Source organism: Theropithecus gelada, chromosome 1 (genome assembly GCF_003255815.1).
Source record: "Theropithecus gelada isolate Dixy chromosome 1, Tgel_1.0, whole genome shotgun sequence".
Lineage (NCBI taxonomy): Eukaryota > Metazoa > Chordata > Mammalia > Primates > Cercopithecidae > Theropithecus > Theropithecus gelada.
The window spans coordinates 52,212,539-52,238,509 of NC_037668.1; the positions used below are offsets into that span (position 1 = coordinate 52,212,539).

The window sequence follows — 25,971 nt, forward strand, 5'->3', positions numbered from 1 at the left end:
ACCTAGCAGAACATATGGTAAGGCAAGAATCAGTAATTAGCCCCGCCCACTTCTAGATAATGAAACTGAGGCTTAGGGGTTTTAAGGACATTGCCTTGTCGGATTTGAACTTAAATAGTCAGACTCCAGAGCATGTGTTCTTGACCACTGGGATACACTGGCTCTTTCACGGAACCTCTATGAGAAAATCTGAACAACTTGCTTTGGGGTGGCAGAAGAAGAAGTTGCAAGTTTCACTGTGTTTTCATGCCTACATACAATTTGTTCAAACATTCTGATATGTGCTAGGCACCGGGGATATGGAAACAAACCTCCCATGTCTGGGCCTTCTGGAACTCACTATTTAGCCCAACCTGGGAAGTTGGGAGGAGTAGCTGTGAGTCAAGTATTACGGAAAATCAGAAAAGGGCACAAGTAATTGCTTCCAGAGGAGGTGAAATTTGCCCCAGGCACTCAAAGGCAGCAAACCGGGACCAGGTGCCTACAATCTCTAGGCAAGCACAGCTCTTGCCCTCGGGGGCTTAAATCCCAGCGCAGTTTAACTGGTTTGTGGACCACCTACTTCAGAATTGTGCTGGTGCTTGCTAAGATGTGGATTTCTCTTTTTCCCAGAGGATCTGGGAAACACATAAAGCGGGGCTGCGTGTAGCACCCAGGTGATTCTGATGCACACTCAAATTTGCCAGGTGAGCAGGGGGAAGAAATGGGTGTGGGCAGTGGGGAACAAGATGGACAACGACTTGGGAGTCCTTAGTGGCCTGCAGGCACCGAAATTGCAGTTCAAGATCGTGAGCTCTGGGAATTGTTACTCTCCAAGGGGTAGCTCAGAGCCAGAAACACAGTAAGGTTTCATAAATATTTGTGAATACGCCGGCTGCCAAGATCGAAACGATCAGGAGCGTCAAAGGCAAAAACGAAGTCAGAGGCAGAAAAAAAAGGTGTTCCCCAGGCGATGAAAACTTTCCGGTAAGTTGTCTTGGAAAAGGCAACTCGGCGTAATAGAGGGAGTTGGGGAGGTGGCCGCTGCGGGAAAGGGCGATGAGTCCTGGGGTGCTGCAGCGGGGGAGTGGGTGGGAGGCGCCTCCTCGCTTCCCCAGGCCGGCCGAGGGATGAGGTCACCTGGCACAGCACCAGTAGCAGCTGCAGAGGACGCGCAGGCGCTGCGGCGGGAGGCAGTGTCAGGCTCGGGCCCCTGGGGAATTCCTCCCCCCCACCCTCCACCCGCCGCGTCCCCCCGCCCACCGGCCCCCTCGAGAAGCGTACCCGGGTCCAGCCCGCCCGAGCCTGCGCTTTGTACCGCCCACCAAAGCCCCGCCCTCCGCACAGGCCACGCCTCCTACCAGCTTCGAGGCGTCTCAGTGGTCCTTTCGTCGGCTCCGGAGCGGTCCCACCCTCTTCCCCGCCCGAGGCCACGCCCCCGTGCTCCTGCCGCCTTATTTTCCCCTGAGTCCCAAGGCGCCGCGCCTTGGCCCCGCCTACAACCCGAGGCCCCGCCCCCGGCGCCCCGCCCCGCCGTTTGAAGCGGCTCGGGCTGCGGCTGCCTCAGAGTCGCGCGCGGGGCGTGGGGCGGTGCTGAGGAGCCGAAGCTGTGGCCAGCTCGACGCCGGACAGTCCAGCGAGCAGCGCGGCGGGAACCGGCAGCCGGAGCAGTCCCGGAGCAAGCAGCAGCAGCAGCCGTCGCTGTTGGCGGAGCCTAGCCGAGCCGACCATGGCGTTGTCGATGCCGCTGAATGGGCTGAAGGAGGAGGACAAAGAGCCCCTCATCGAGCTCTTCGTCAAGGTGAGCGCTCGCCTCGCGGTCCCGCCTGGCCGAGCCCCCGGCGCCCTCCTGGCTGCGGGGAGAGGCGTCCCGGGGCGCCCCCGCTCGGCGCCAGCACCCGTCCCGCTGCGGGCCCCCGCGTCCCCGGCCCATTGTCTGGGGGCCGCCGGCGCCTTCCCGCCTCCGAGGGCCCGTCGAGGGGTCCGGGGTGGGGACCCGGGCGGCGGCCACCGTCTCCAACCGCGCGGGCTCTGGCGGACGCCGGACCAGCGTCCCGCGCCCGGGTGGGTCGGGAAGAGCCCGCGGGCGGGACTTGCCTGCCCCGGGGCCCCAGCGCCGGGCGCGCGCGGGTCCTGTCACCACCCCCGCCCGGGCGCGGGGGCCCGGCCCCACCCGCTCCCCAGCGCTCGGCTTCGCCGCCGCCCGGAGCCCGACCTGCAGTCGGCCGCCCGATGAGCTTTCAAACGAACTTCTTTGAACGCTTTTTTGAAAAAACATTTGCTCCCCACTGATCTGAAACGGAAACTTTAATTTTCGATGCAATCTTAAACAAATTTTCTAACGAGCAGGTGCTCCTGGACCTTCGGAAAAGACCGAGATTCCTAACTTGTGTTTTTCTGTCTTGGGCATTTATTGGCTTTCTCGTTTCTCAAGCGCGGAGTGTTCTGTATGATGCAACAATTTTGGCTTCTCCCCCCGGCGTTGCTGCTTCGGGAAGGATTGTGTGTGCCCTTTTGTTTAGAAAGAAATTGAGGGAGAGAATTCTTAACTTGCTTGGGCTTTAAAGGGTTGGTTCTCCCTTCTTGTGTCTTCAGCTTTCATGTCCTGGAACTTATTTGCTTACACATACTACCCCTCTTCCTTTCCTTTTCTCTTTAATACTTTTCATTTTAGCCAAAGAGAGTCGAAGTTATAAACATCTGGATCCAGCTCCTTCCTTCAAAACTTAAAAAAACACTTTGAGATTCTTCCAGCGACTTAAAAAGCCAGGCTCATTCAGAGCTAGGCAACATACTGGAAAGTAAATGGTCATCTAGAACTATTGGGTTCTTTTTTCCCCCCGAGTTTTTACTTTAAAGAAAGGACATTTCAGGGTGTGTTTAAGAGATGGAGAAGGGCAGGGCGCGGTGGCTCACGCCTGCAATCGCAGCACTTTCGGAGGCCGAGGTGGGAGGATTACTTGAGTTCAAAAGTTCGAGTCCAGCCTGAACAAGATGGCGAAACCCCGTCTCTACAAAAAAATACAAAAATTAGCTGGGAGCGATGTTGCTCGCCTGTACTACTCTGGAAGGCTGCGGTGGGAGAGTCGCTTGAGCCCGGGAGGTCGAGGCTGCAGTGAGCCCACGTCGCACCACTGCACTCCAGCCTTGGAGACAGAACAAGACTCTGTCTCAAACAAAAGAGATGGAGAGAAGAAATAATCTGCAGTTACTTCTGCAGTCTTCAGTAATGATTGAAACAAAGTTTGCCTTAGGATTTTCTTTCAATTGTCAATTTTCGATTTTTTTTTTTTTTTTGGTCCAGGGAACTGAAACAGCAGACAGGTATAGAACCCCCAAAATATCAGAGTTTCGGTTACTTTGAGTGGCAGATACAGTACTTTGAGGTGCATAGAATGTAGGAAGGAACCTGAAATATAAGAAAGGAAGGAGGCTGAGTGCAGTGGCTCACGCCTGTAATCCCAGCACTTTGGGAGGCTGAGGCGGGCAGATCACGAGGTCAGGAGATCGAGACCATCCTGGCCAACATGGTGAAACCCCATCTCTACCAAAAATACAGAAATTAGCTGGGCGTGGTGGCGGGCACCTGTAGTCCCAGCTACTCGGGAGGCTGAGGCAGGAGAATTGCTTGAACCCGGGAGGCAGAGGGTGTGGTGAGCCGAGATTGTGCCACTGCACTCCAGCCTGGGCAACAGAGCAATACTCCATCTCAAAAAAAAAAAAAGAAAGGAAGAGTGGTGGGTGGAAAGCAGCATTGAGAAGGGAAACGAGTGGACCAGAGATGAGTTTAAAAAATTTTACAGAGGGCTGGGCGTGGTGGCTCACGCCTGCAATCCCAGCACTTTGGGAGGCCGAGGCGGGCGGATCACGAGGTCAGGAGATCGAGACCATGCTGGGTAACACGGTGAAACCCCGTTTCTATTAAAAATACAAAAAATGAGCCAAGCTTGGTGGCGGGCGCCTGTAATGCCAGCTATTCAGGAGGTTGAGGCAGGAGAATGGCGTGAGCCTTGGAGGCAGAGCCTGCAGTGAGCCGAGATTGCGCCACTGCACTGCAGCCTGGGGGACACAGCGAGACTCCGTCTCAAAAAAAAAAAAAAAATTTTTACTGAGGAATAAGAAAGAATTTCCATAAACTAAAAAAAATGCATCATGAATAATCTGTACAACATGATACTCAATGGTGAAACTTTAGAACAGTGTTAAACTTAGAATAAGATAAAGCTACTATCGGGCCGGGCAAGGTGGCTCACACCGGTAGCATTTTGGGAGGCTGAGATGGGGAGATCACTTGAGGCCAGGAGTTTGAGACCAGCCTGGCCAACAGGGTGAAACCCTATCTCTACTAAAAATGGAAAAATTAGGCAGGCGTGGTGGTGGGCCCAGCTACTTGGGAGGCTGAGGCATGAGAATCGCTGGAACCCGGAAGGCAAAGGTTGGAGTGAGCTGAGATCAAGCCACTGCACTCCAGCCTGGGTGACAGAGAGAGACTTAGTCTCAAAAAAAAAAGATAAAGCTATTATCAGTTACGGCTCTATTCAGCATTCTATTGGAGGAGCTAATCAAAGAAGACAAGAAAAATGAAGTATCTGAATTAGGAAGAGATCAGTGCTTAATGCCCTGCTTACTATTAATTTCATCTTTCGGTGAGAATAGCAGAGGGGCGTGGTGCAGTTTTCCAAACTTGAGTCACTTGCATACCCTTTCTGTTTTTCATATTTGTGTTGTGAACCACTGAAAATCATCCTTCCTACCACTAGTTGTAAGCCTTTCTCATTGGGCTTGCTGGCAGAGAATCAGGGTTCAAGTCACAGTTCTTTACTCCTTGGTTGGGTTACCCTAGGTAGTTTGTTTTCACTTTTTAAGCCTTATTTATCTCATTTGTGAAATGTTTTCTGCTACCCAGTGATTCAACATAGCAAAACTTTGCACTGATATAGATCGGTTTGTTTGTTTGTTTTTGAGATGGTGTCTCACTCTGTTTCCCTGGCTGGAGTGCAGTGGCGCGACCTCGGCTCACTGCACCCTCTGCCTCCCGGGTCCAAGTGATTCTTCTGCCTTAGCCTCCCAAGGAGCTGGGATTACAGGCATGCACCACCACGCCTGGCTGATTTTCGTATTTTTAGTAGAGACCGGGTTTCATCATGTTGGCCAGGCTGGTCTCAAACTCCTGACCTTCAGTGATGTGCCCGCCTTGGCCTCCCAAAGTGCTGGGATTACAGGCTTGAGCCTCTGTGCTTGGCCCCTAGACCAGTTTGTTCGAAAGGCAAAAAAAGGACAGGTAAAATGTGGTAAACGGCATTCTTGTTCTCTTCTCAAAACCTATGTGTGGGAAATGCAAATGGGGGAAATACCCTTGTAAATATAGTTATTTTGAAAGCAGTGGGCCGGGTGTGGTGGCTCACTCCTGTAATCCCAGCCATTTGGGAGGCGGAGGGGGGTGGATCACTTGAGGTTGAAACCAGCCTGGCCAACATGGCGAAACCCCATTTCTACTAAAAATACAAAAATTAGCCGCACACAGTGGCGCATGGCTGTAATCCCAGCTATTTGAGAGACTGAGGCAGAACTGCTTGAACCCTGGAGGCGGTGGTTGCAGTGAGCCGAGATGGTGCCACTGCACTCCAACCTGGGCAACAGAGCGAGACTCCATCTCAAAAAATAAAAATTAAAAAAAAAGAAGAAGTAGTGAGTGTGCAGAGGCTATGGTTGTCCAGAGTGGTATGCTGAACAGTGTTAACCTGCCAAGAGGTATCTGAGTTTGTAGAAGAAAACTATTTACAGTTGAAGCACATAGCATGTATAGAAATTAGAAATTTGGTGGTGGTGCTAGGGGGAAGGCCAAGGGATATAACGGGGCTTTGAGCCTGCCTACCTGTCTAGCACTGAGCTTTACATTTAAGAGTGAGAGATGAACACCTTCTTAAATAGTGTGACTGAACTCAAAGCTACGTTTTCTTCCCTGTGAGTAGTTTTTGGAGTTGTCCGCCCATGAGCCAATTAACTGCCTGTCATCTATATAACAGCAGGATGGTTTTTTTGGTTTGTTTTTGTTTTGTTTTAATCTCGACATCTAGAGGATAGATAGGATACCCTCTCAAAAGTAAAAAAGGCAGCTGGGCTGTGATGGCTCACTCCTGTAATCCTAGCACTTTAGGAGGCCAAGGAGGATGAATCTCTTGAGTGCAGGAGTTCTAGACCAGCCTGGGCAACATGGTGAAACCCTGTCTGTACAAAAACTGTTTAAAAGATTGTCAGGCACAGTGGCTCATGCCTGTCACCCCAGTACTTTGGGAGGCTAAGGCAGGCAGATCTCTTGGGCTCAGGAGTTTGAGACCAGCCTGGGCAACCTGGGCACCCTGTCTCTACAAAAAATACAAAAAATTGGCTGGGTGTGGTGATACATGCCTGTGGTCCCAGCTGAGGTGGGAGGATTTCTTTAGCCTGGGAAGCAGAGGTTGCTGTGAGCCGTGATCATGCCACTGCACTCCAGCTTGGGTGAGACCCTGTCTCTAAACAAATAAATAAGCAAGTAACTAAGCTGGGCCTGGTGGCCCACGACTGTAGCCCTAGCCCTAGAGGCTGAGGGTGGGAGGATTGCTTGAGCTCAGGAATTCGAAGCTGCAGTGAGCTTATGATCATGTGCCTGCACTCCAATCTGGGTGACAGAGCAAGACCCTATCTCAGGGAGAAAAAAAAAAAAAAAGGCTTACAGTGGCAGTCATCCTCAACAGTGGAGATGCTCTCTGCTCCACCCAGAGGAGCCTGGTAGGTATATATATTTCCAGCTGGGAACCAGCAACAGATATGGTTTATTTCTTTTTTCTTTTTTTTTGAGACAGAGTCTCGCTCTGTCGCCCAGGCTGGAGTGCAGTGGCGCGATCTCAGCTCACTGCAAGCTCCGCCTCCCAGGTCCACGCCATTCTCCTGCCTCAGCCTCCCGAGTAGCTGTGACTACAGGTGCCTGCCACCACACCTGGCTAATTTTTTTGTATTTTTTCAGTAGAGACGGGGTTTCACCATGTTAGCCAGGATGTTCTTGTTCTCCTGAACTCGTGATCTGCCTGCCTCGGCCTCCCAGAGTGCTAGGATTACAGGCGTGAGCCACTGCATCCGGCCCAGATACGGTATATTTCTGACCTTTTAGCAAGGGCATAAGGTCCCTTATAATCTGACTACTGCCTGGGTGGGTGGGTTTCTTTCTTTCTTTCTTTCTTTCTTTCTTTCTTTCTTTCTTTCTTTCTCTCTTTCTCTCTTTCTCTCTTTCTCTCTTTCTCTCTTTCTCTCTCTCTCTCTCTCTCTCTCTCTCTCTCTCTCTCTCTCTTTCTCTCTTTCTCTCTTTCTTTCTCTCTTTCTTGACAGAGTTTCGCTCTTGTTGCCTCTCAGCCTCCTGAGTGGGACTACAGGCGTGCACCACCATGCCTGGCTAATTTTGTATTTTTAGTAGAGACGGGGTTTCTCCACGTTGGTCAGCCTTATCTCGAACTCCTGACCTCAGGTGATCTGCCCGCCTCGGCCTCCCGAAGTGCTAGGATTGCAGGCATGAGCCATCGCATCTGGCCTACTGCCTGGGTTTCTAATCCAGTATGTCCAGTTACTAATTGTGTATCCCAGGATACGTTACTTAAACCTCTCTGTGCCACATCTGCACAGTTGGGATATTAGTAGAACAGTCCTATGGTATAAATTAATATATGTAGTATGCAACAACCTTAGAACAATGTCTAGTACACAGTAAGCAAATAAATGCTAGTTGTGTTTAATTATATATTTATATGCAGATCTCCCCTACTAGATAGACAGTAAATTCCTTGGGGGTGGGGTGTGCATATGATTCAGAGTGCCTGCAACTTAAGAGGATGCCAGCCTGGCCAACATGGTGAAACCCCATCTCTACTAAAAATACAAAAATTAGCCAGGCGTGGTGGTGGCTGCCTGTAATCCCAGCTACTCGGGAGTCTGAGGCAGGAGAATCGCTTGAACCCGGGAGGCAGAGGTTGCAGTGAGCCGAGATCGTGCCATTGCACTCCAGCCTGAGGGACAAGAGCAAGACTCTGTCTCAAAAACAAGCAAACCAGAAAACAGAAATTAATCCCTTTGCAGAGTTCAGTTTTATGGGCTGGAATTTTATGGGCTGGAATAAACTTGTTGCCATGCCACTGTGAATTGGGACGGCAAGTAGTCACCAAGCTGCTGGGATTGGGGTGGTGGTTGTAAAAAGTTAATCTGGTGCAGGGTGGCATAACACATAAGAGTCTGTTTCTTTTGAGATATTTGGCAGAGGTTCCTAATGTGCATGGACTCTGGAGCCAGACTGCTTGACTTGAATCTGGCTTCTAGTGTGTCAGGCAAGTTTTTAAGCTCTCAGTGCTTCAGTTTCCTAACTTCTAATATCAGGATAATAATAACAATAATAACAGTTTTATATGGTTACTGAGGGGATTAAAACTGTTAATCTGTGCATATTAGTTAGGGTAGTTTAAGTTGCTGTAATAAGTTATCTCCCCACAAACAATGGTTCAAATAAGATGGAAATTTATTTCTTACCCTTCAATCCAGGAGAATGTCTTCGATGTTAGGGTGGCTTTCCTCCTCACAGTCATTAAGGGACCCAGGCTCTTTCTAGCTTATTTGTCCACTAACGCCCAGAGCACTGTCCTCTTCTGAGTTGTCGAAGTTGGTGGCTGACAAGTACTGTCTGCTGCCAGTGGGGGGTGGAAAATATGGAGGAAGCACATCTTGAGGGCTGCAGCTCAGAAGTTCTACCTGTTACTTCTGGTCACATTCTACTGGAGAGAACTTAATCACATAGCTTCATCTGTAAGAGAGGCTGGCAAGTGTGGTCTAACCGTATACCATCCTATGGAAAGCTTTAGGAAGAGTGTTTGACACAGAGTAAACACCTTTTGTCATCGATAATAGTATATTATTTTTAAATGTAGGCTCTGTTAGTAGGATTAGGGAGTTCTGTAAATCCTTGAAATTACAGTAAAAATTATAATGTGAGGCTTTTTTTCTGGAAATTCCTAAACCAAGGCTAAGAACCACTGTTTTAAAAGAAGTAAATAGTGGAATCCTTAGTGTCAAGAATACTTTGTATAAGCAAGGTATAAAAGAAGGGCTTGGGCTAGATCACTAAGGTCTCTTCTAGTTATTATTAACTATGACTTAAAGAATGTACCAGCATGAACTAAGTGCTAATACTGAGTTAAGTACTATGGAAGATGTAAGAAATTATTAAACAGTTAATTTCTTACTGTTTACAAATTTTATTGGAAAGAAAACAACACAAGATGGTCCATGCTTAAAGAGTCTAGTGTGGCTCACATTAAGTTGGGCTAGGAGATATGGGGAAAGATGGAAGGAGGCTTAAACTTGACCTTGAAAAAAGGAGGTGAATAGGTGGGTTCGGAATAGCCAAGAATGGGAATGTGAGTTTTGACATCATTTGGAAACTCCTCATGCAGGAAACAATTGGTAGATTGATACGTAAGAAGGAACCAGGAGTGATTCAGATCCGTAGTGCCAGGGAGACAGGTTATTTAAAAGTTGAAGAAGAGACTTTTAAAACCTAACTTGGGTTTTTGTTAATGTATACATTGTCCTAGCCTTTTTCATTCTCCCCATACTTTCCTATTTTTTTGGATTGCTGTCTATTCAATAACTTCTCAGTGGCACTTGGAAAGGTGCACATGGATTGTACAGATGGACTGTTTGACAGTTTAAAGTGGGAATTCTTTATATTTTGTTTCAAGGGCAGGCTTCAGACCTCCCCCCATCTTTGTTTTTTCAAACAGAAAAAATGAAATAAATTTTCTATAGGAAACGATGCTGAAAACTTTGTTCTAGTAATTAACAAAAACTAACTCAATATTCAGACAATATTACCTTGAATCTAAATTTGCCATTCATTTGAGGTTTCTGGGGGCGGGGGGTGAATTCAGGAGACAGAAATGAATGTAAAGTATGAAGTTAATGAAAACCTATTATTGTAACTTTTTGCCTGAGCTGTTCCTGAAGACCTAACAATGCTGCTTTTGGCAAAGGCCAAAGTTGATGATTTTGGTTTAATGTAAAAACCTGTGAGAAAGGAGCCTAGAATGGGGAAAACGCAGGAGGCTTTGAGCCTAGGAGACCGAGCACATGAAAAGCTTAACACAGTATGAATAATGATAGGAAAGAGGCAATTGGGAGAAGAACCTGGTTGTCACAAAAAGTCACAGTTGGTTTGGGAAGATGTCTGCAGAGGTGCCTAGAAGCCAGTAAGTAAGGATGGTGAGCCATCTTTTCCCGCTTCCTGTTTCATTAGAGCTGTGGAGCCTCAGTGTTCTGATGTCTCCTGAATAGGGAATTGTGAGTCCATAAAAGGAAAATGTGTTAGGCAGGATGGGAAGTGTGATTAAGGCATGAGTTAAGATTTTGGTCAAGTAGAGGAGTAAGCTAGGATGGGTTTGCCCATTTTAGATGCTTGTGTAGAGAATGGAAGGGACTTTCTGAAGGAAAGTAACATTAGGTCATGGTTACCTATTGTCCAAGAATGATTTAAGACATATAAATGTAATTTAGGGCATCAGCTGGTGAATTTTCTTGTGGCTTTTAATTATATTGTTTATTTTGAGACTTGCCTCTTATCTCTCAGTGGTCAGTTCCAGATATTGGTATAAGATATAAGAAATAACAATCATAGACTTGCTGCAGTGGCTCACACCTGTAATCCCAGCACTTTGGGAGACTGAGGTGGGCGGATCACCCGAGGTTAGGCGTTTGAGGCCAGCCTGGCCAACATTGTGAATCCCTGTCTCTACTAAAAATACAAAAATTAGCTGGGCGTGGTTGTGGGAACCCATAATCCCAGCTACTTGGGAGGCTGAGGCAGGAGAATTGCTTGAACCCAGGAGGCAAAGGTTGCAGTGAGTTGAGATTGTGCCACTGCACTCCAGCCTGGGCGACAGAGAAAGATTCCGTCTCAAAAATAAAATAAAATAAAATAAAATTATAGCCTGGGCAAAATAGTGAGACCTCATCTCTATAAAAACTAAATTTTTGTATTTTTAGTAGAGATGAGGTTTCACCATGTTGGTCAGGCTTGTCTTGAACTCCTGACCTCATGATCTGCCCGCCTCGGCCTCCCAAAGTGCTGGGATTACAGGTGTGAGCCACCACTCCCGGCCCCGTGTCTACTAAAAATACAAAAATTAGCTGGGCATGGTGGTACATGCCTGTAATCCCAGCTACTCAGGAGGCTGAGGCGGGAGAATCTCTTGAACCTGGGAGACAGAGGTTGCAGTGAGCCGAGATCACACCACTGCACTTCAGCCTGGGTGACAGAGTAAGACTGTGTCTCAAAAAAAAAAAAAAAAGTCTGGTCTGGTAGTGGTAGTGAGTACCTCTGGACCTAGCTTTGGCAGGCTGAGGCCGGAGGATCACTTGAGTCGAGAAGTTTGAGGCTGCAGTGACCTATGATTGTGCCACTGCACTCTGGCCTGGGTGACAGATGGAGATCCTGTCTCTTTAAAAAAAAAAAAAAAAGAAAAGAAAAGAACTATCCATATAATTAGCCTTATATGGTTTCTTTTTTTTTTCCTTTATTTAAAATAAAACCACAAAAACAAAATTAAAGAAAAAAAGGCAGGATAATAGTCTAATTTATGAAAGTGACAACTTACTGCAGATAAATAATACTGTATTTGGAAATTGTATCAAATGTAGACTAGGAGTATCTTAAATTTTAACATTATTATTATTATCTTTTTTTGAGACGGAGTTTTGCTCTTGTTGCCCAGACTGGAGTGCAGTGGTGTGATCTCGGCTCACCGCAACCTCCGCCTCCCAGTTTCAAGCAATTCTCCTGCCTCAGTCTCCTGAGTAGCTGGGACTACAGGCATGTGCCACCACACCCAGCTAATTTTTTATATTTTTTAGTAGAGACGGGATTTCACCATGTTGGCCAGGATGGTCTCGATCTCTTGACCTCGGGATCCGCCTGCCTAAGCCTCCTAAAGTGCTGGGATTATAGGTGTGAGCCACCGCACTCGGCTAACATTAATGTTTTGAATAAGTAACTATTAGAACTAGGGCCAGGAATGGACCTGAGTGCAACATGCATATATTTTGTACCTTTAAGCATCCTTTTGTAGGTGTCTTTGCTTTTCTTGAAGTTGAAATACAAGCTGTTTCTTGGAGCTGAAATAAGCTAGGAATATGACAGGTTTTCTTTTTCTTTTTTTGTAACAAAATTATTACTTCCAACTTACACGTGAATAACTCATTCTTATGAAAAGATTTAGTTCTTATTATAATAGAGTTGTAAAAATGTCAGTCACATGTAATAACTTAAGTATTGAATTTTACCACTGTGCAGCATAGCTATTTATTTGTGTATGTGGGAGAAGAAAATAGAGAATCTGAAGAAATATTGGCGAATACAAAACCAAATAATCAGATGAAAGCTGAGGTAATTAAGAACTTTTTTTTTTTGAAATGGAGTCTCACTGTGTCGCCCAGGCTGGAGTGCAGTGGCGTGATCTTGGCTCACTGCAACCTCTGCCTCCCGGGTTCAAGCGATTCTCCTGCCTCAACCTCCTGGGTAGCTGGGGTTATAGACACCCACCACCATGCCTGGCTAGTTTTTTTTTTTTTTGAGACGGAGTTTCACTCTTGTTTCCCAGGCTAGAGTGCAATGGCTTGATCTCTGCTCACCGCAACCTCCACCTCCCAGGTTCAAGTGATTCTCGTGCCTCAGCCTCCCAAGTAGCTGAGATGACAGACATGCACCACCACACCCGGCTAATTTTGTATTTTTAGTAGAGATGGGGTTTTTCCATTTTGGTCAGGCTGGTCTTGAACTCCCGACCTCAGGTGATCCGCCCACCTCAGCCTCCCAAAGTGCTGGGATTACAGGCGTGAGTCACCGTGCCCGGCCTAGTTTTTGTATTTTTAGTAGAGATGGGGTTTCACCATGTTGGGCAGGCTGGTCTTGAACTCTTGACCTCAGGTGATCTGCCTGCCTTGGCCTCCCAAAGTGCTGGGATTACAGGCATGAGCCACTGCACTTGGCCTTAAGAACTTTTAAGGATTTGTAAATTCTCTGCATGTTTTCTTCTGCTAACAACCAGTTACTTTATTTTGGAAGTAGAGAACAGGTGGTGGATTATAAGACTGAATATTCATTAAAAACTAAAGGTGGGCCAGGCGTGGTGGCACACGCCTGTAACCCCAGCACTTTGAGAGGCTGGGGCAGGACGATCATTTGAGCCCAGGAGCTCGAGACCAGCCTGAGCAACACAGTGAGACAGTGAGGCCCTGTCTCTACAAAAAAACTAAAGGTGAACCAAACTAGATTATTGTGCTACCTAGGAAAATGGAAAGAGTGGTAGCTGTGAAAACAGACTAATTAGGAAAAAAAGAAGGTGATTAGAGTTAAGAAATTAAATTTAAGCCTTGACCATAACAGCACCCAAGACTGAAATGAAATTTTTTCTTTTTCTTTCCTTCTTTTATCTTTTCCCTTCCTTCCTTCCTTCCTTCCTTCCTTCCTTCCTTTTCTTTCCTTCCTTCCTTCCTTCCTTCCTTTCTTTCTTTCTTTCTTTCTTTCTTTCTTTCTTTCCCTTTCTTTCTTTCTTTCTTTCTTTCTTTCTTTCTTTCTTTCTTTCTTTCTTTCTTTCTTTCTTTCCTTCCTTCCTTCCTTCCTTCCTTCCTTCCTTCCTTCCTTCCTTCCTTCCTTTCTTTCTTTCCTTTCTTTCTTTCTTCCTGTCTTCCTGTCTTCCTTTCTTTCTTCCTTCCTTCCTTCCTTCCTTCCTTCCTTCCTTCCTTCCTTCCTTCCTTCCTTCCTTCCTTTCTCTCTCTCTTTCTCTCTCTCTCTCTCTCTCTCTTTCTTTCTTTCTCTCTCCCTCTCTCTCTTTCTCTCTCTCTCTTTCTCTCTCTCTCTCTTTCTCTCTTTCTTTCTTTCTCTCTTTCTCTCTTTCTCTCTTTCTCTCTTTCTTTCTTTCTTTCTTTCCTTCTTTTCTTTCTTGTCTTTCTTTCTTGCACAGTCTTGCTCTGTGGCCCAGGCTGGTACAGTCACAGCTCACTGCAACCCCAATCTCCTGGGCTCAAGTGATCCTCTTGCCTCAGCCTTCCAAGTAGCTGGGACCACAGGCACGTGCCACTATGCCTGGCTGCTTTTTGTAGAAATGGGGTTTCTCAGTGTTGCCCAGGCTGGTCTCAAACTCCAGGACTCAAGCAATTCTCCCGCCTCAGCCTCTCAAAGTGCTGGGATTATAGGCATGAGCCACTGTGCCCAGCCCTATTTAGCCTTTCTTTGTTTTAGTTTAAATATTGGTCCTAAGTTTGAAAAGGTAATGTCATTTCCTTTCTGCTTTCTAGTATATTCATTGTGTGTATTATGCTCTTTTTAAAAAAGCGTCTTTTTTCCAGTTATAAAAGCTGTATGTATTTACTCTAGACAACTTAGAAAACAATAGAAAAGCATAAATAAAGTAAAAATTACTTATAACCCCTTGACTAGAAATAGTTGCTATTGTATGTCCTAGTCTTTTTTTTTCTTCTTCTTCTTCTTTCTCTCCGGCTAGAATGCAGTGGTGCAATCTCAGCTCACTGCAACCTCTGCCTCACGGGTTCGAGTGATTCTCCTGCCTCAGCCTCCCAAGTAGCTGGGATTACAGGTGCCTGCCACCACACCCGGATAATTTTTTTTTTTGAGGCAGAGTCTCACTCTGTCGCCCAGGCTGGAGTGCAGTGGTGCAATCTTGGCTCACTGCAACCTCCACCTCCTGCTTCAAGTGATTCTCTTGCCTCAGCCTCTCAAGTAGCTGGGATTAGAGACATGCACCACCATACCTGGCTTATTTTTGTATTTTTAGTAGAGACAGGGTTTTGCCATTGTTCGCCAGGCTCATCTTGAACTCCTGACCTCTGGTGATCTGCCCACCTTGGTCTCCCAAAGTGCTGGGATTACAGGCATGAGCCACCGTGCCCGGCCCTTAGTCTTTTTTTATAAGCTTGCATGAATTATTTATTTATTTATTTTTATTTTTGCTTGCATGAATTATTAATGAGAATTTATATATAATATTTTAAGGCTGTTCATGACAGAATACTTGAATGAGTGAAGAATGAGGGCTGATCTGATATGTAATGTGTGTTGAATTAAGTAAGTTGGTTTAAAGAAAATTTATTTAGGTTTTATAAAAGAAACTCAGATTTTGCCTATATCTTCCTTAGAACATTTGATCTTTGGTGGAAGAAAGCATGTCATGAAAGTATGACATGAAATGTGCCATCACCTAGAATGGATATTGATTAAATGGTTTGAAGGTAGATCCTCCTCTTGTGCTCTTTAGGAGAAATCTATTCTAAAAATGAAAGTTATTTTTCAGTATTAATTTCTTCCTTCAATATCTATGTAGTAGGCAAGATATGTCCATTTTATAGTTCAAGTATAATAAGAAACCAGTCTTTGCCTAGGAACAGTTGAGCCACAGTATAGGGAATCATAATAGAAGCAAACATCAATTGAATACTTTCCATGCAGTAAGTGCTGGAGAGGTAAAGGAGTAAGAATGAGCCCCTTGTCTTCAAGGAGCTCTCAGTATAACCAAGTAGACAGTCAGATGGTGAGTAAATGAGCCATGGCCGATGGTGGTAGGTTCTTAGCACCTTTTTTTTCCTATACAATACAGTGACTTTTTTTTTGTCTCATGTACTTTTTTATTCTAGCTGAATTAAAAGCTTAAGAAATGATTTAAGTGGGAAATTAAATGAGATAATTGATTTAGAGATGAGTTAAATGTTTGTGTTGTATTCTAACAGTTTAAGGGTTGTTAGTGTTACTGAATCTATTACACTGCTTATTATCAGTTGTTTAAAGAAACTTTTGATCAGGCATGGTGACGCAAAAACACGAAAATTAGCCGGGTGTGGTGGCGTGTGCCTGTATTCCCAGCTGCTTAGGGGCTGAGGCAGGAGGATCACCTGAACCTTGGGAGGTCGAGGCCACAGTGAGTAGTAATCTGTAATCATGTCACTGCACTCCAGCCTGGGCCACAGAGTGAGACGGTGTCTCAAAAAAAAAAAAAACCAAACCAAAACAAACTTTTACCTTTTCCCTCAATAATTAGTTGCATGTTTTATCTGCTAATTTTGATCTATCTAAAATAAAAATGGATACTTCTTGCCTCAAATTTTAAGTAGGGGCCAGGTGCGGTGGCTCATGCCTGTAATCCCAGCACTTTGGGAGGCTGAGACTGGTGGATCACCTGAGGTCAGGAGTTTGAGAGCAGCCTGGCCAACATGGGGAAACCCTGTCTCTACTAAGACTACAAAAAATAAGCTGGGCGTGGTGGCGGGTGCCTGTAATCTCAGCTACTTAGAGTTGCATCTTAAGATGAGTAGCCTGACTCTGTGGCAAATGAATTGAAGGGAGGCAAGAGTGGCAATAAAGACAACTATCTGGAGGCCGTTGCAATCAAGAAAGGTGATGGTGGCTTGGATTAGGGAGATGATGGAGAGAAGAGAATGGATTTGAGGTAGATTTTGGAAGTGGTGTCAATAGGAAGATGTTTAAGAAGGAGGTATGTGAGAGAGAAAAGTGTGAGAAATGACTTGGGTTTGTAATTAGAGTCACTGGTCAAGAGTTGCCACTCATGGAGAGGGAGGAGGAGCAGACAGAGTTCAAGTTTTGACTTGTTGAGTATAAGATGGCTGAGATGTCAAGTGGAGATGTTGGTAGAAAGTTGGATATACAGATCTGTTCAGAAAGAAGCTGGGCAAGGTGGAGACATTTGGGACTTGATGACATATATATATGCCATAGTTGATGATATACATATATGTATATATGACATACACACACACATATAATATTTGGTATTTAAAGTGGTAGCTCACACCTATAATCCCAGCACCATGGAAGGCCGAGGTGGAAGAATTGCTTGAGGCCAGGAGTTTTTGACCAGTCTGGGCAACACAGCAAGACCCCATCCCTGCAAAAATAAGAATAAAAAATTAGCTGGGCATGATGTCACATGCCTATAGTCCTAGTTTAGTTACCTCAGGAGGCTGAGGCAGGAATGATGACTTGAACCCAGGAGTTAGAGGCTACAGTGCCACTGCACTGCCGGAAGATAGAGTGAGACTCTGTCTCTAAAGAAAAAAACAAGTGTATGAGATCATTCTGTGGATGAGTAAAGAGTGAGGAAATGCCTAGAAGCAAGTTCTGAGGAACTCTCAACACTTAGGGGTTGGGTAATGGAGGAGAAGCTAGACAAGGAGAACAAAGAGGAACTGTGGGAGAACAGTAGTGAGTGGTGAGAGGAAAACTACTCGAGTGAGGTAGGAGGAAGCTAGGAGAGGTTTGTAAGGAGGGAGTGACCAGTTGTGTCAAGCTGAGTGTTTGTTGGATTTAACACCCTGGAAGTCACCGGCATCCTTAGTAGTAGCAGCTTTGGTGGAGTAGTGGTGGTGGGGAAGTCATAATACAGCGGATAGAAGAATGAAATAGGAAGTAAGAAACTGGAGTCGGTGTGTAAAGTCAACTCTAACAAGAAACTTGGCTATCTAGAAGAGAGGTTGATAGCTGTAAAGGGGGATCTATATGAAGGGAAGGCTTTAAAAAGTGTGATCTGTAAGAGCTGGGTTGAATGCTGATCTATGAGAGGAAGAGGTGGAAAATTAAACAGAGACATGGTTTAATGGATGTCCTTCAAGGAATCTCCCAAATGGCCACCTATTCCACTAGGTCCCCCTCAGTGGTATGTATTGCTTCTTTGTGTGAATTTTCATACAGCCTTCCCCCCTACTTCTTTACTTGAGGCCAAGTAAACTCTGTGAGGAAGAGATTTTGTTCTTCATCTTTGTATAGGCCAGACTGTCCAACACTATGTTTTTTGAAAAACCAGCTAAGACGGTTCCTGCGTTTCCTTACTCCCACACTCTGCAAGTGCAAAAACCATTTTGTTGCTCTCTACTAAAGAAAGAATTGGCCGGGCATGCTGGCTCACTCCTGTAATCCCAGCACTTTGGGAGGCTGTGGCGGGCAGATCACCTGAAGTCAGGAGTTCGAGACCAGCCTGACTAATATGGAGAAACCCCCGTCTCTACTAAAAATACAAAAATTAGCCGGGCGTTGTGATGCATGCTTGTAGTCCCAGCTACTTGGGAGACTGAGGCAGGAGAATCGCCTGAACCTGGGAGTCGGAGGTTACAGTGAATTGAAATCGTGCCACTGCTCTCCAACCTGGGCAACAGAGCAAAACTCCGTCTCAAAAAAAAAAAAAAAAAAAAAAAAAAAGAATTAAGTTCAAATCTATAGTCTGGCATTCAAGTCTATGGCTTTCATAGTCTAGCTCCAACTAATTGAACAAATTTATCTCCTACTTCTCCCGGGTCTCACAGTCCAGCTAAATCGAACTCTTTGTTTCCATGTGAGCTATCTTGTTTCCCTGAAGCAACCTTTCCCATCTCTTCCATTCCCAATTGTTTAAACTCTCTATAATCCTGTAAATCTCCATTTAAATGTGTCTCCCTTTGTTAATCTTTCAGGATTCATATTTCATGCCTCTTATGTGACTCTTCTGTTACCTATTTTGTTGATAGTTTTGCATGTATGTCTTATCTTTGCTATAATAAACTAAGCTCCAGGAGGAGGGCAGATTCCTTGTCTTATTCATCTTTGCGTCCACCACAATATTTAGTAGATTGTCTGCCTCATAATAGGCATTCAGTAAATCTTATTGAATGAGTAAATACCTTAAGTATAGTTGATAGACCTTAACCTACTGCTAGTAAATTATAGTTGGCTAAAAATATTATTTATAAGTGCTGTGCTTTGGAAAAAGATCATCTGCTTAGCAGCACTATTTGGTGGGTAGTTGGTGGAAAGCAAAGCACGGACTGGTTGAAATTGCCGGCTACAGCATTCCACCAAATTTGGTTATGTCACTAAACACAGATGATTTGGAGGGGAAAGCGTTACCTTATTAGTTGTTAAGTCAGTATTTGTCAGAAGCCTTCCACTCACTTTTTCTGGTGTGACGGTACTTCATTTGAAAAGATTCCAGTTCATAGTGGTAGAACCTTTTAGTCTAGACTTTTAAGTATGGGGCAGTACGGCTTACATTATATAAGCTTTTTTTTTTCTTTTTTTTTTCCCCTGGAGACGGAGTCTTGCTTTGTTGACCAGGCTGGAGTGCAGTGGCACCTTCTTGGCTCACTGCAACCTCCTCCTCCCAGGTTCAAGCAGTTCTGTCTCAGCCTCCCAAGTAGCTGAAATTGTAATTCCAGCATGTGACATGACGCCTGCCTAGTTTTTGTCTTTTTCTTTTTTCTTTTTTTAACTAGAGATGGGGTTTCACCATGTTGGCCAGGCTGGTCCTGAACTCCTGACCTCAGGTGATCCGCCCACCTCAGTCTCCCAAAGTGCTGGGATTGCAGGTGTAAGCCATAGCGTCCAGCTGTTAGAATATCTTCTAAGTCAAAAGCTGTGTATTAAGAATTTTCTCCTGAAGCATGTACACAGTTAGGCTTTGCAAGAGAAACTCTCCATAAGATAAACATATTGTGTATTTTTTCTCTAAAGCTGGAACTAACAGTGGTCTTCCCCATAAATAAAATGAAGTTCAAGCCTGAATAACATCTGCCCTTAAACATTTAATTTGATGTATTAAAATTTTTTTCAGCCAGGTGTAGTGGCTCACACTTGTAATCCTAGCACTTTGGGAGGCGAGGCAGGTGGATTGCTTGAGCCCAGGAGTTCGAGACCAGCCTGGACAACATGGCGAAACCCTGTCTCCATAAAAAATGCAAAAATTAGCTGTGTATTGAGGCACACACCTATGGTCCCAGCTACTTGGGAGGCTGAGGTGGGAGGATTGCTTGAGCCTGGGAGGCGAAGGTTGCAGTGAGCCAAGATGGCGCTACTGTACTCCACCCTGGGCAACAGGGCAAGACCCTATCTCAAGGGGGAAAAAAAAAATTCATACTCTGGTATCTTCTGGCATTTCACAGATTTTGTATTGTTGCTTTCTTCTTTTATTACTGGCAGATATCCCTTTAAATGTGGTGGTAAGAAGGCTCTCATTCTGGGACATCTGGATTTCTGCCAAAATTGATTTTTTTGTCTTTTATTAAAAATAATCTCTCAAGCAAATTTGAGACTCACCACTAAAACCTTAAATTCCTTTTTATTTACTTTGTGTTTTAACTGTCTCTCACTGCAGGTTTTTGTTGTTGTTGTTGTTGTTTGTTTTTTGGTAAATAGAGAGACTACAAATTAAAAAAATCTTTCATTAAACATGTCTTTACTAAGTGCCTACTAGGAACTGCTGTAAGCTCTGGGAAGCAAGAAAATGTACCCTCAGGTGTCACTAATGAATGAGCTATAAGGAAGGCGCACTATACACCATTATCTTAGATGGGATAATATTTTCCGCTGGAGTTATTGTAACTCACTGGGAGGCCTTTTCACTTCTAGGAAGACCTGGTTTTCCTATATTTAGAATAGATATTGTTCCCATTGACTTTGTTTTCTGTTGGATTTCTTAAATGCGTGGAAAAGTATTTCATATTTAATTGAACTAATATATACACTTATGGAGTGCTTTCTATGTGCCAGGCACTGTGTTAACTACATTACATCTATTAAATATTAACTCATTTGATTGTTACTCAATAAAATGTTTGCTGAAGGAATATATAGAAGCTTTTATTTTTTCCGTGCACAGCCTTGATTTCAGAGGAGGTTGGGAGGAAAAGAAGAAATAAAAGATCACATAATTGGGAAAAAGCAAATGCCTAGCAAGAAGCCAGAGAAATAGGCCGAGAGGGTGATGCAAATGACTGGGCTCAGTTCATATTTTAGATTGAAATAAACATTTACTTGTTTTTCCTTGCAAAGTAAAAAAGATTTAAGGGAGAGTCTGCAACTCTGTTTTGACCCTGAGAATGTGGCTTGATAGCCATTATGATTAAGAGTGTTGGGAGCAGCTATTGTCCTGATGACTCAGCAGGAACCCCTGTGTTAGATTATACCGTTGCCTCAGTATTGCATGTAACAAGTTCTTAATATATTTTGACATATTTGAGATCATAGATCCCAAAATCAGAGCCAGGGATGATTGTTGACTTGAAGTGTCATTTGTATTTTTCTTCTTTTTCTTTTTTCTTTCTTTCTTTTTTTTTTTTTTTTTTTTGAGACGGAGTCTCGCTCTGTCACCTAGGCTGGAGTGCAGTGACGCCATCTTGGCTCACTGCAGCCTCCACCTTCTGAGTTCAAGCAGTTCTCCTGCCTCAGCCTCCCAAGTAGCTGGGATTACAGGTGCCCACCATCACGCCCAGCTGATTTTTTAATGTATATATGTAATTTTTTTTAACTGAGTTAACCATGTAATGTCAACAGACTCCAGACCCTGTAGCAGCTTAGAGTAGCTTGTCAGTCCCAGCCCATCCCTGTGTTCCTCACCTGCCCTTTCTCCCTGGCATGGGCACAGGTTTTCCTGCAGTTCTCATCAGGAAGAGAGGGTAGGGGAGCAGGTGGGCAGGGTCAAGAGAAGCAACCCAAGATGGATGAGAATTTGCTTCACTGCCAGAAGTTTGCAGTCATTTCTGTTTTGCTGCATTTTGTTAGCACTGTTCTTACTTCCTTTACTAACATACTCTTTTTCAAACCTTCCATTTCAGTTTTCCTTCCTTCTTCTTCTTGGTCTCAGTAGTATAAGACTGGGCAGAAGTGACCTCATCAGTCTGGGTCCTTTGGGTGTAGTCTTTCATCCACAAGAAAGATGCAGGGACTCCAAGGACAGAGATCCAAAGTCGCAGGAGCGGGGGAAAAAACAGGTGGGGAGGAAGGAAGGAGAGGAGGCAAAAAAGTACCGGAGTCAGGGAGGATGTTTTAAGCTAGTATTGGGTAAAATGAAAGGCAAGGAGTCAGACACAGACACCATGGCCTGGAAAAGCTGTCATTCTCTAATCTAAAAGCTGTATCAAAACCGTTTTCATGTGAAAAGGCAGGGAAAATCTGAAGATATATTCCAAGTCAGCTCATAAAATGACACAATAGAAGTAAACTGTGTAGTAGGCCATGGACAGGATGCTAGAAAGACTTCACAGATGTTTCAGGTATAGATCTTCTATCAGAGAGTCAGTAAATATTCCAGTGCAAGCTGGAATCTGGACCTATATGGTATCCAAGCAAGCAATTGCCTCTGTCACATCAGGATTCACAGTGAAATTAGGCAGAGTCAAAGGAAACAGGCCACGACCTCCCCGCCAGGGAGATCTGCGGCTCCAGTCTCCCCGCCTGCCCACTTCCCTGTCCCCATTTCCCCTGCCAGTAGCTCGCCGAAAGCGTTCCCAGCTGGTGGTTTCCTCCTTCCAGCCCAACGCGGGCTTTCGACTCAATTCAGCCCTCCAGCCAGAGGCGGGTGGCCACAAGCCTGGGGCCCCCGGCCGGCAACCGAATTGGTGGGCGCGGCGTTGGCCCGGGCCGGTCCCGCCACTGAGGAGCCGGAGCTCGGGGAGGGCGACCCCGCCAGCCCCGGTAAGCCGCCCCAACCGGAGCTGCCTGGCCACCGAGCCTACCTGCCGCACCTGGGCAGCGGCCCGGTCTGGGTCCCAGCCGCTGGCCACCTGCGCGGGCAGGCCGGAAGGAACAAAGGCGCTCCCAATATTTGTCTTTAATTTAAAACAATTTTTTTTTCTTTTGAGATGGAGTCTTGCTGTGTTGCCAGGATGGAGTGCACGGGTGCGATCTCGGCTCACTGAAGCCTCCACCTCCCGGGTTCAAGCTATTCTCCTGCCTCAGCTTCCCGAGTAGTTGGGACTATAGGTGCGCCACCACACCCAGCTAATTTTTGTATTTTTAGTGGAGACAGGGTTACACCATGTTGGCCAGGATGATCTCGATATCTTGACCTTCTGTTCCACCCGTGTCGGCCTCCCAAAGTGCTGGGATTACAGGTGTGACCCACCACACCCAGCCTATATTTTTAATAGAGACAGGGTTTCACCATGTTGGCCAGGCTGGTTTTGAAATCCTGACCTCAAATGATCCGCCTGTCTAGGCCTCCCAGAGTGCTAGGATTATAGGCATGAGCCATTGCGCCTTTTTTTCTTTTTTTTAGAGACGAGGTCTTGCTATGTTGCGCAGACTGGTTTTTTCTTTTTCTTTTTCTTTTTTTTGAAACGGAGTCTCACTCTGTCACCCAGGCTGGAGTGCAGTGGCACAATCTCAGCTCACTGCAACCTCTGTCTCCTGGGCTCAAGTGATTCTCGTGCCTCAGCTTCCCTAGTAGCTGGGACTACAGACATGGGCCACTGCAACTGGCTAATTTTTTTGTATTTTCAGTAGAGACAGAGTTTCGCTATGTTGTCCAGGCTGGTCTAGAACTCCTGGTGTCAAGTGATCCACCCACCTTGCCCTCCCAAAGTGCTGGATTATAGGTGTGAGCCACCACGCCCAGCCAGTATTTCTATCTAGGTGCTGAAGTAGTTTCTTTTGGAGTTGAAGATCATTAGAATTAATACTTCAAGTAGGCAATTGAGTCATCATAATGGAAGACTGGATCTTTAGTGTTAATGCTGTTACAGTATGCAATGTCCAATCTTTTGGCTTCCCTGGGCCACATTGGAAGAAGAATTGTCTTGGGCCACAGAAAAAAATACACTAACAATAGCTGATGAGCAAAAAAAAAAAAAAAAAAAGCAAAAAGACTTTATAATGTTTTAAGAAAGTTTATGGATTTGTGTTGGGCTTCATTCAATGTTGTCCTGGGCCACATGTGGCCCACGGACCTCAGGTTGGACAAGCTTGATGTAGTGGCTAAGAGTGCGGACTCCCAAGCCATGTGGCCTGTGTTTGAATCCTAGTTCTACCCTTCGCTAGTTGCCTTGGTGTCCCCACTGGGATAATCTTCTTGGGCTTTTGTAAAGATTCTAAGAGTTAATATAAGAAAAGCCCTTAGAGTCTGACTCATAGTAAGCCTTGTTTGCTTACTATTTTGCCTTTAGGAATGCAGAATTAAGACCATGTTGGCTTGGCCTATGGTTAGTTTATATGTTCCAATATACCGTATGTGGTTTCAACCTCCTGGATTAGAAGCATCTGCCAGACTGCTGCTACAACTAGGTGGGAACTTTTCATTCTTTATCAAAAGAGCAGGGTTAGTACAAAAAAAGTTCAAGGTTAAGCTTGAATTTGCTCCTGAATTAACTTTAGTGAACCCTGATCCTGTTGACACTTAACTAGGTAACTAAAGGACAGTCAGATTGTACTCTGCTATCTTAGTCCATTGGCCTCAGCAGCTCTTTCTGGACTTGTAGCTAAAGCTGAGAGTTCATTACTAGTGAGAATGTTTCTCTTTTTTTTCTCTCTCTTTTTTTTTTAATGTGAAAGCATAAAAGAAGAGGAATAATGTATGACATAGGATCTTATTGGTTCCTCTTAATTAAATTTTTTAAAATTAAAATTATATATTATTTTAATTAAAAAATTTTTAATTAAATTTAATTTTAAAAACTATATATATATAGTTTTTTTGTGGCATGGAGTTGTGCTCTGTTGCCCAGGCTGGAGTGCAGTGGCATGATCTTGGCTAACTGCAACCTCTGCCTCCCCGGTTCAAGCAATTCTCCTGCCTCAGCCTCTTGAGTAGCTGGGGTTACAGGCATGCGCCACCATGCTCGGCTAATTTTTGTATTTTTAGTAGAGACGGGGTTTCTCCATGTTGGTCAGCCTGGTCTGAAACTCCCGACATGAGGTGATCCACCCTCCTTGGCCTCCCAAAGTGTTGGGATTACAGGCATGAGCCACTGCGCCCAGCCAAAATTTATTTTTTTAAGATATGGGGATCTTGCCATGTTGCCCAGGCTGGTCCCAAAGTCCTGAGCTCAGGTAATCCCCTTGCGGTGGCCTCCCAAAGTAAAAGTACTTTTGAATTATGGATTTTGGCTTCCTGTGCTACCACATTTCACTATTTATTGATGGTTATGGTATTTATCTTTACAATTGAACAGGTCATATATTAACTAGCCTTTAATGCTTTCTTTAAAGGAAATGTAGATGTGCTCATATTTTTAACACATCTAGAGAGGAAGAGATTAAGCTCTTTTTATTTAATTTGTCTGAAAGAAGTTGAGATAGTGTAGATCTACAGGTTTTATATTTAGTAATTTTTAAGGAGTAAAAATGAAGTCTCCTAATTTTTCTAGACTCTAAGATTATTGTTGTTTTTAGAATTTTTCACCTTATACCACAATGGGATAATAAAGCTTAAAACATTAGCATGTCAGCTGGGCGCGGTGGTCACGCCTGTAATCCCAGCACTTTGGGAGACTGAGGCAGGTGGTCAGGAGTTTGAAACCAGCCTGGCCAAGATGGTGAAACCCCGTCTCTACTGATAATACAAAAATTAGCAGGCATGGTGGCATGTGCCTGTAGTCCCAGCTACTCGGGAGGCTAAAGCAGAAGAATCGCTTGAACCAGGGAGGCGGAGGTTGCAGTGAGCCGAGATCGTGCCACTGCACTCCAGCCTGGGCGACAGAGTGAGACTCCATCTCAAAAAAAAAAAAAAAAAAAAAACTTTAGCATGTCTGTAATTCGTAGATATAATCTCTACAAATGATAATTAAAGCAAAAATAGCTGGGCATGGTGGCACATGCCTGTGGTCTCAGCTTCTGGGGGGCTGAAGCAGGAGGATTGCCTGAGCCTGGAAGATTGAGGCTGTACTGAGCCACTGTGATTGCACCACTCCACTCCAGCCTGGGTGGCAGAGTGAGACCCTGTGTCAAAACAAAAGAAAACAAACAAAAAAATATAATGTAAGAATCATGAAGTGACCTTAAAATCTTCATTTTATAATAATGTTATAACTTTTCTGAAGCTACTTAATTTATCACTATACAGAATAAACAGATACATAATAAATGATCAATAAGTTTTTGTTTCCCTATTAAAGCCAGAATAATGGTCATGAGATAATAGATAGCATTGGGTGCTT

At 44.9% G+C, this 25,971-nt stretch overlaps 1 protein-coding gene across 4 annotated transcripts in view; it reads left to right on the forward strand.

Moving 5' to 3' along the window:
• The first annotated feature begins 572 nt into the window (after positions 1–572).
• CLIC4 (chloride intracellular channel 4) overlaps positions 573–25,971 on the forward strand; it is a 97,850-nt gene continuing 72,451 nt past the window's right edge. Inside the window, exon 1 of one of the 4 annotated variants that reach the window (XM_025365896.1) lies at positions 573–686. In XM_025365896.1, the coding sequence (XP_025221681.1) occupies positions 666–686 (21 nt within the window). In that variant the 5' untranslated portion in view covers positions 573–665. Of the gene's footprint in view, positions 687–1,421; positions 1,781–25,971 lie in introns of those variants that run through there. The other 3 variants (XM_025365890.1, XM_025365908.1, XM_025365903.1) reach the window with 3 other exon arrangements.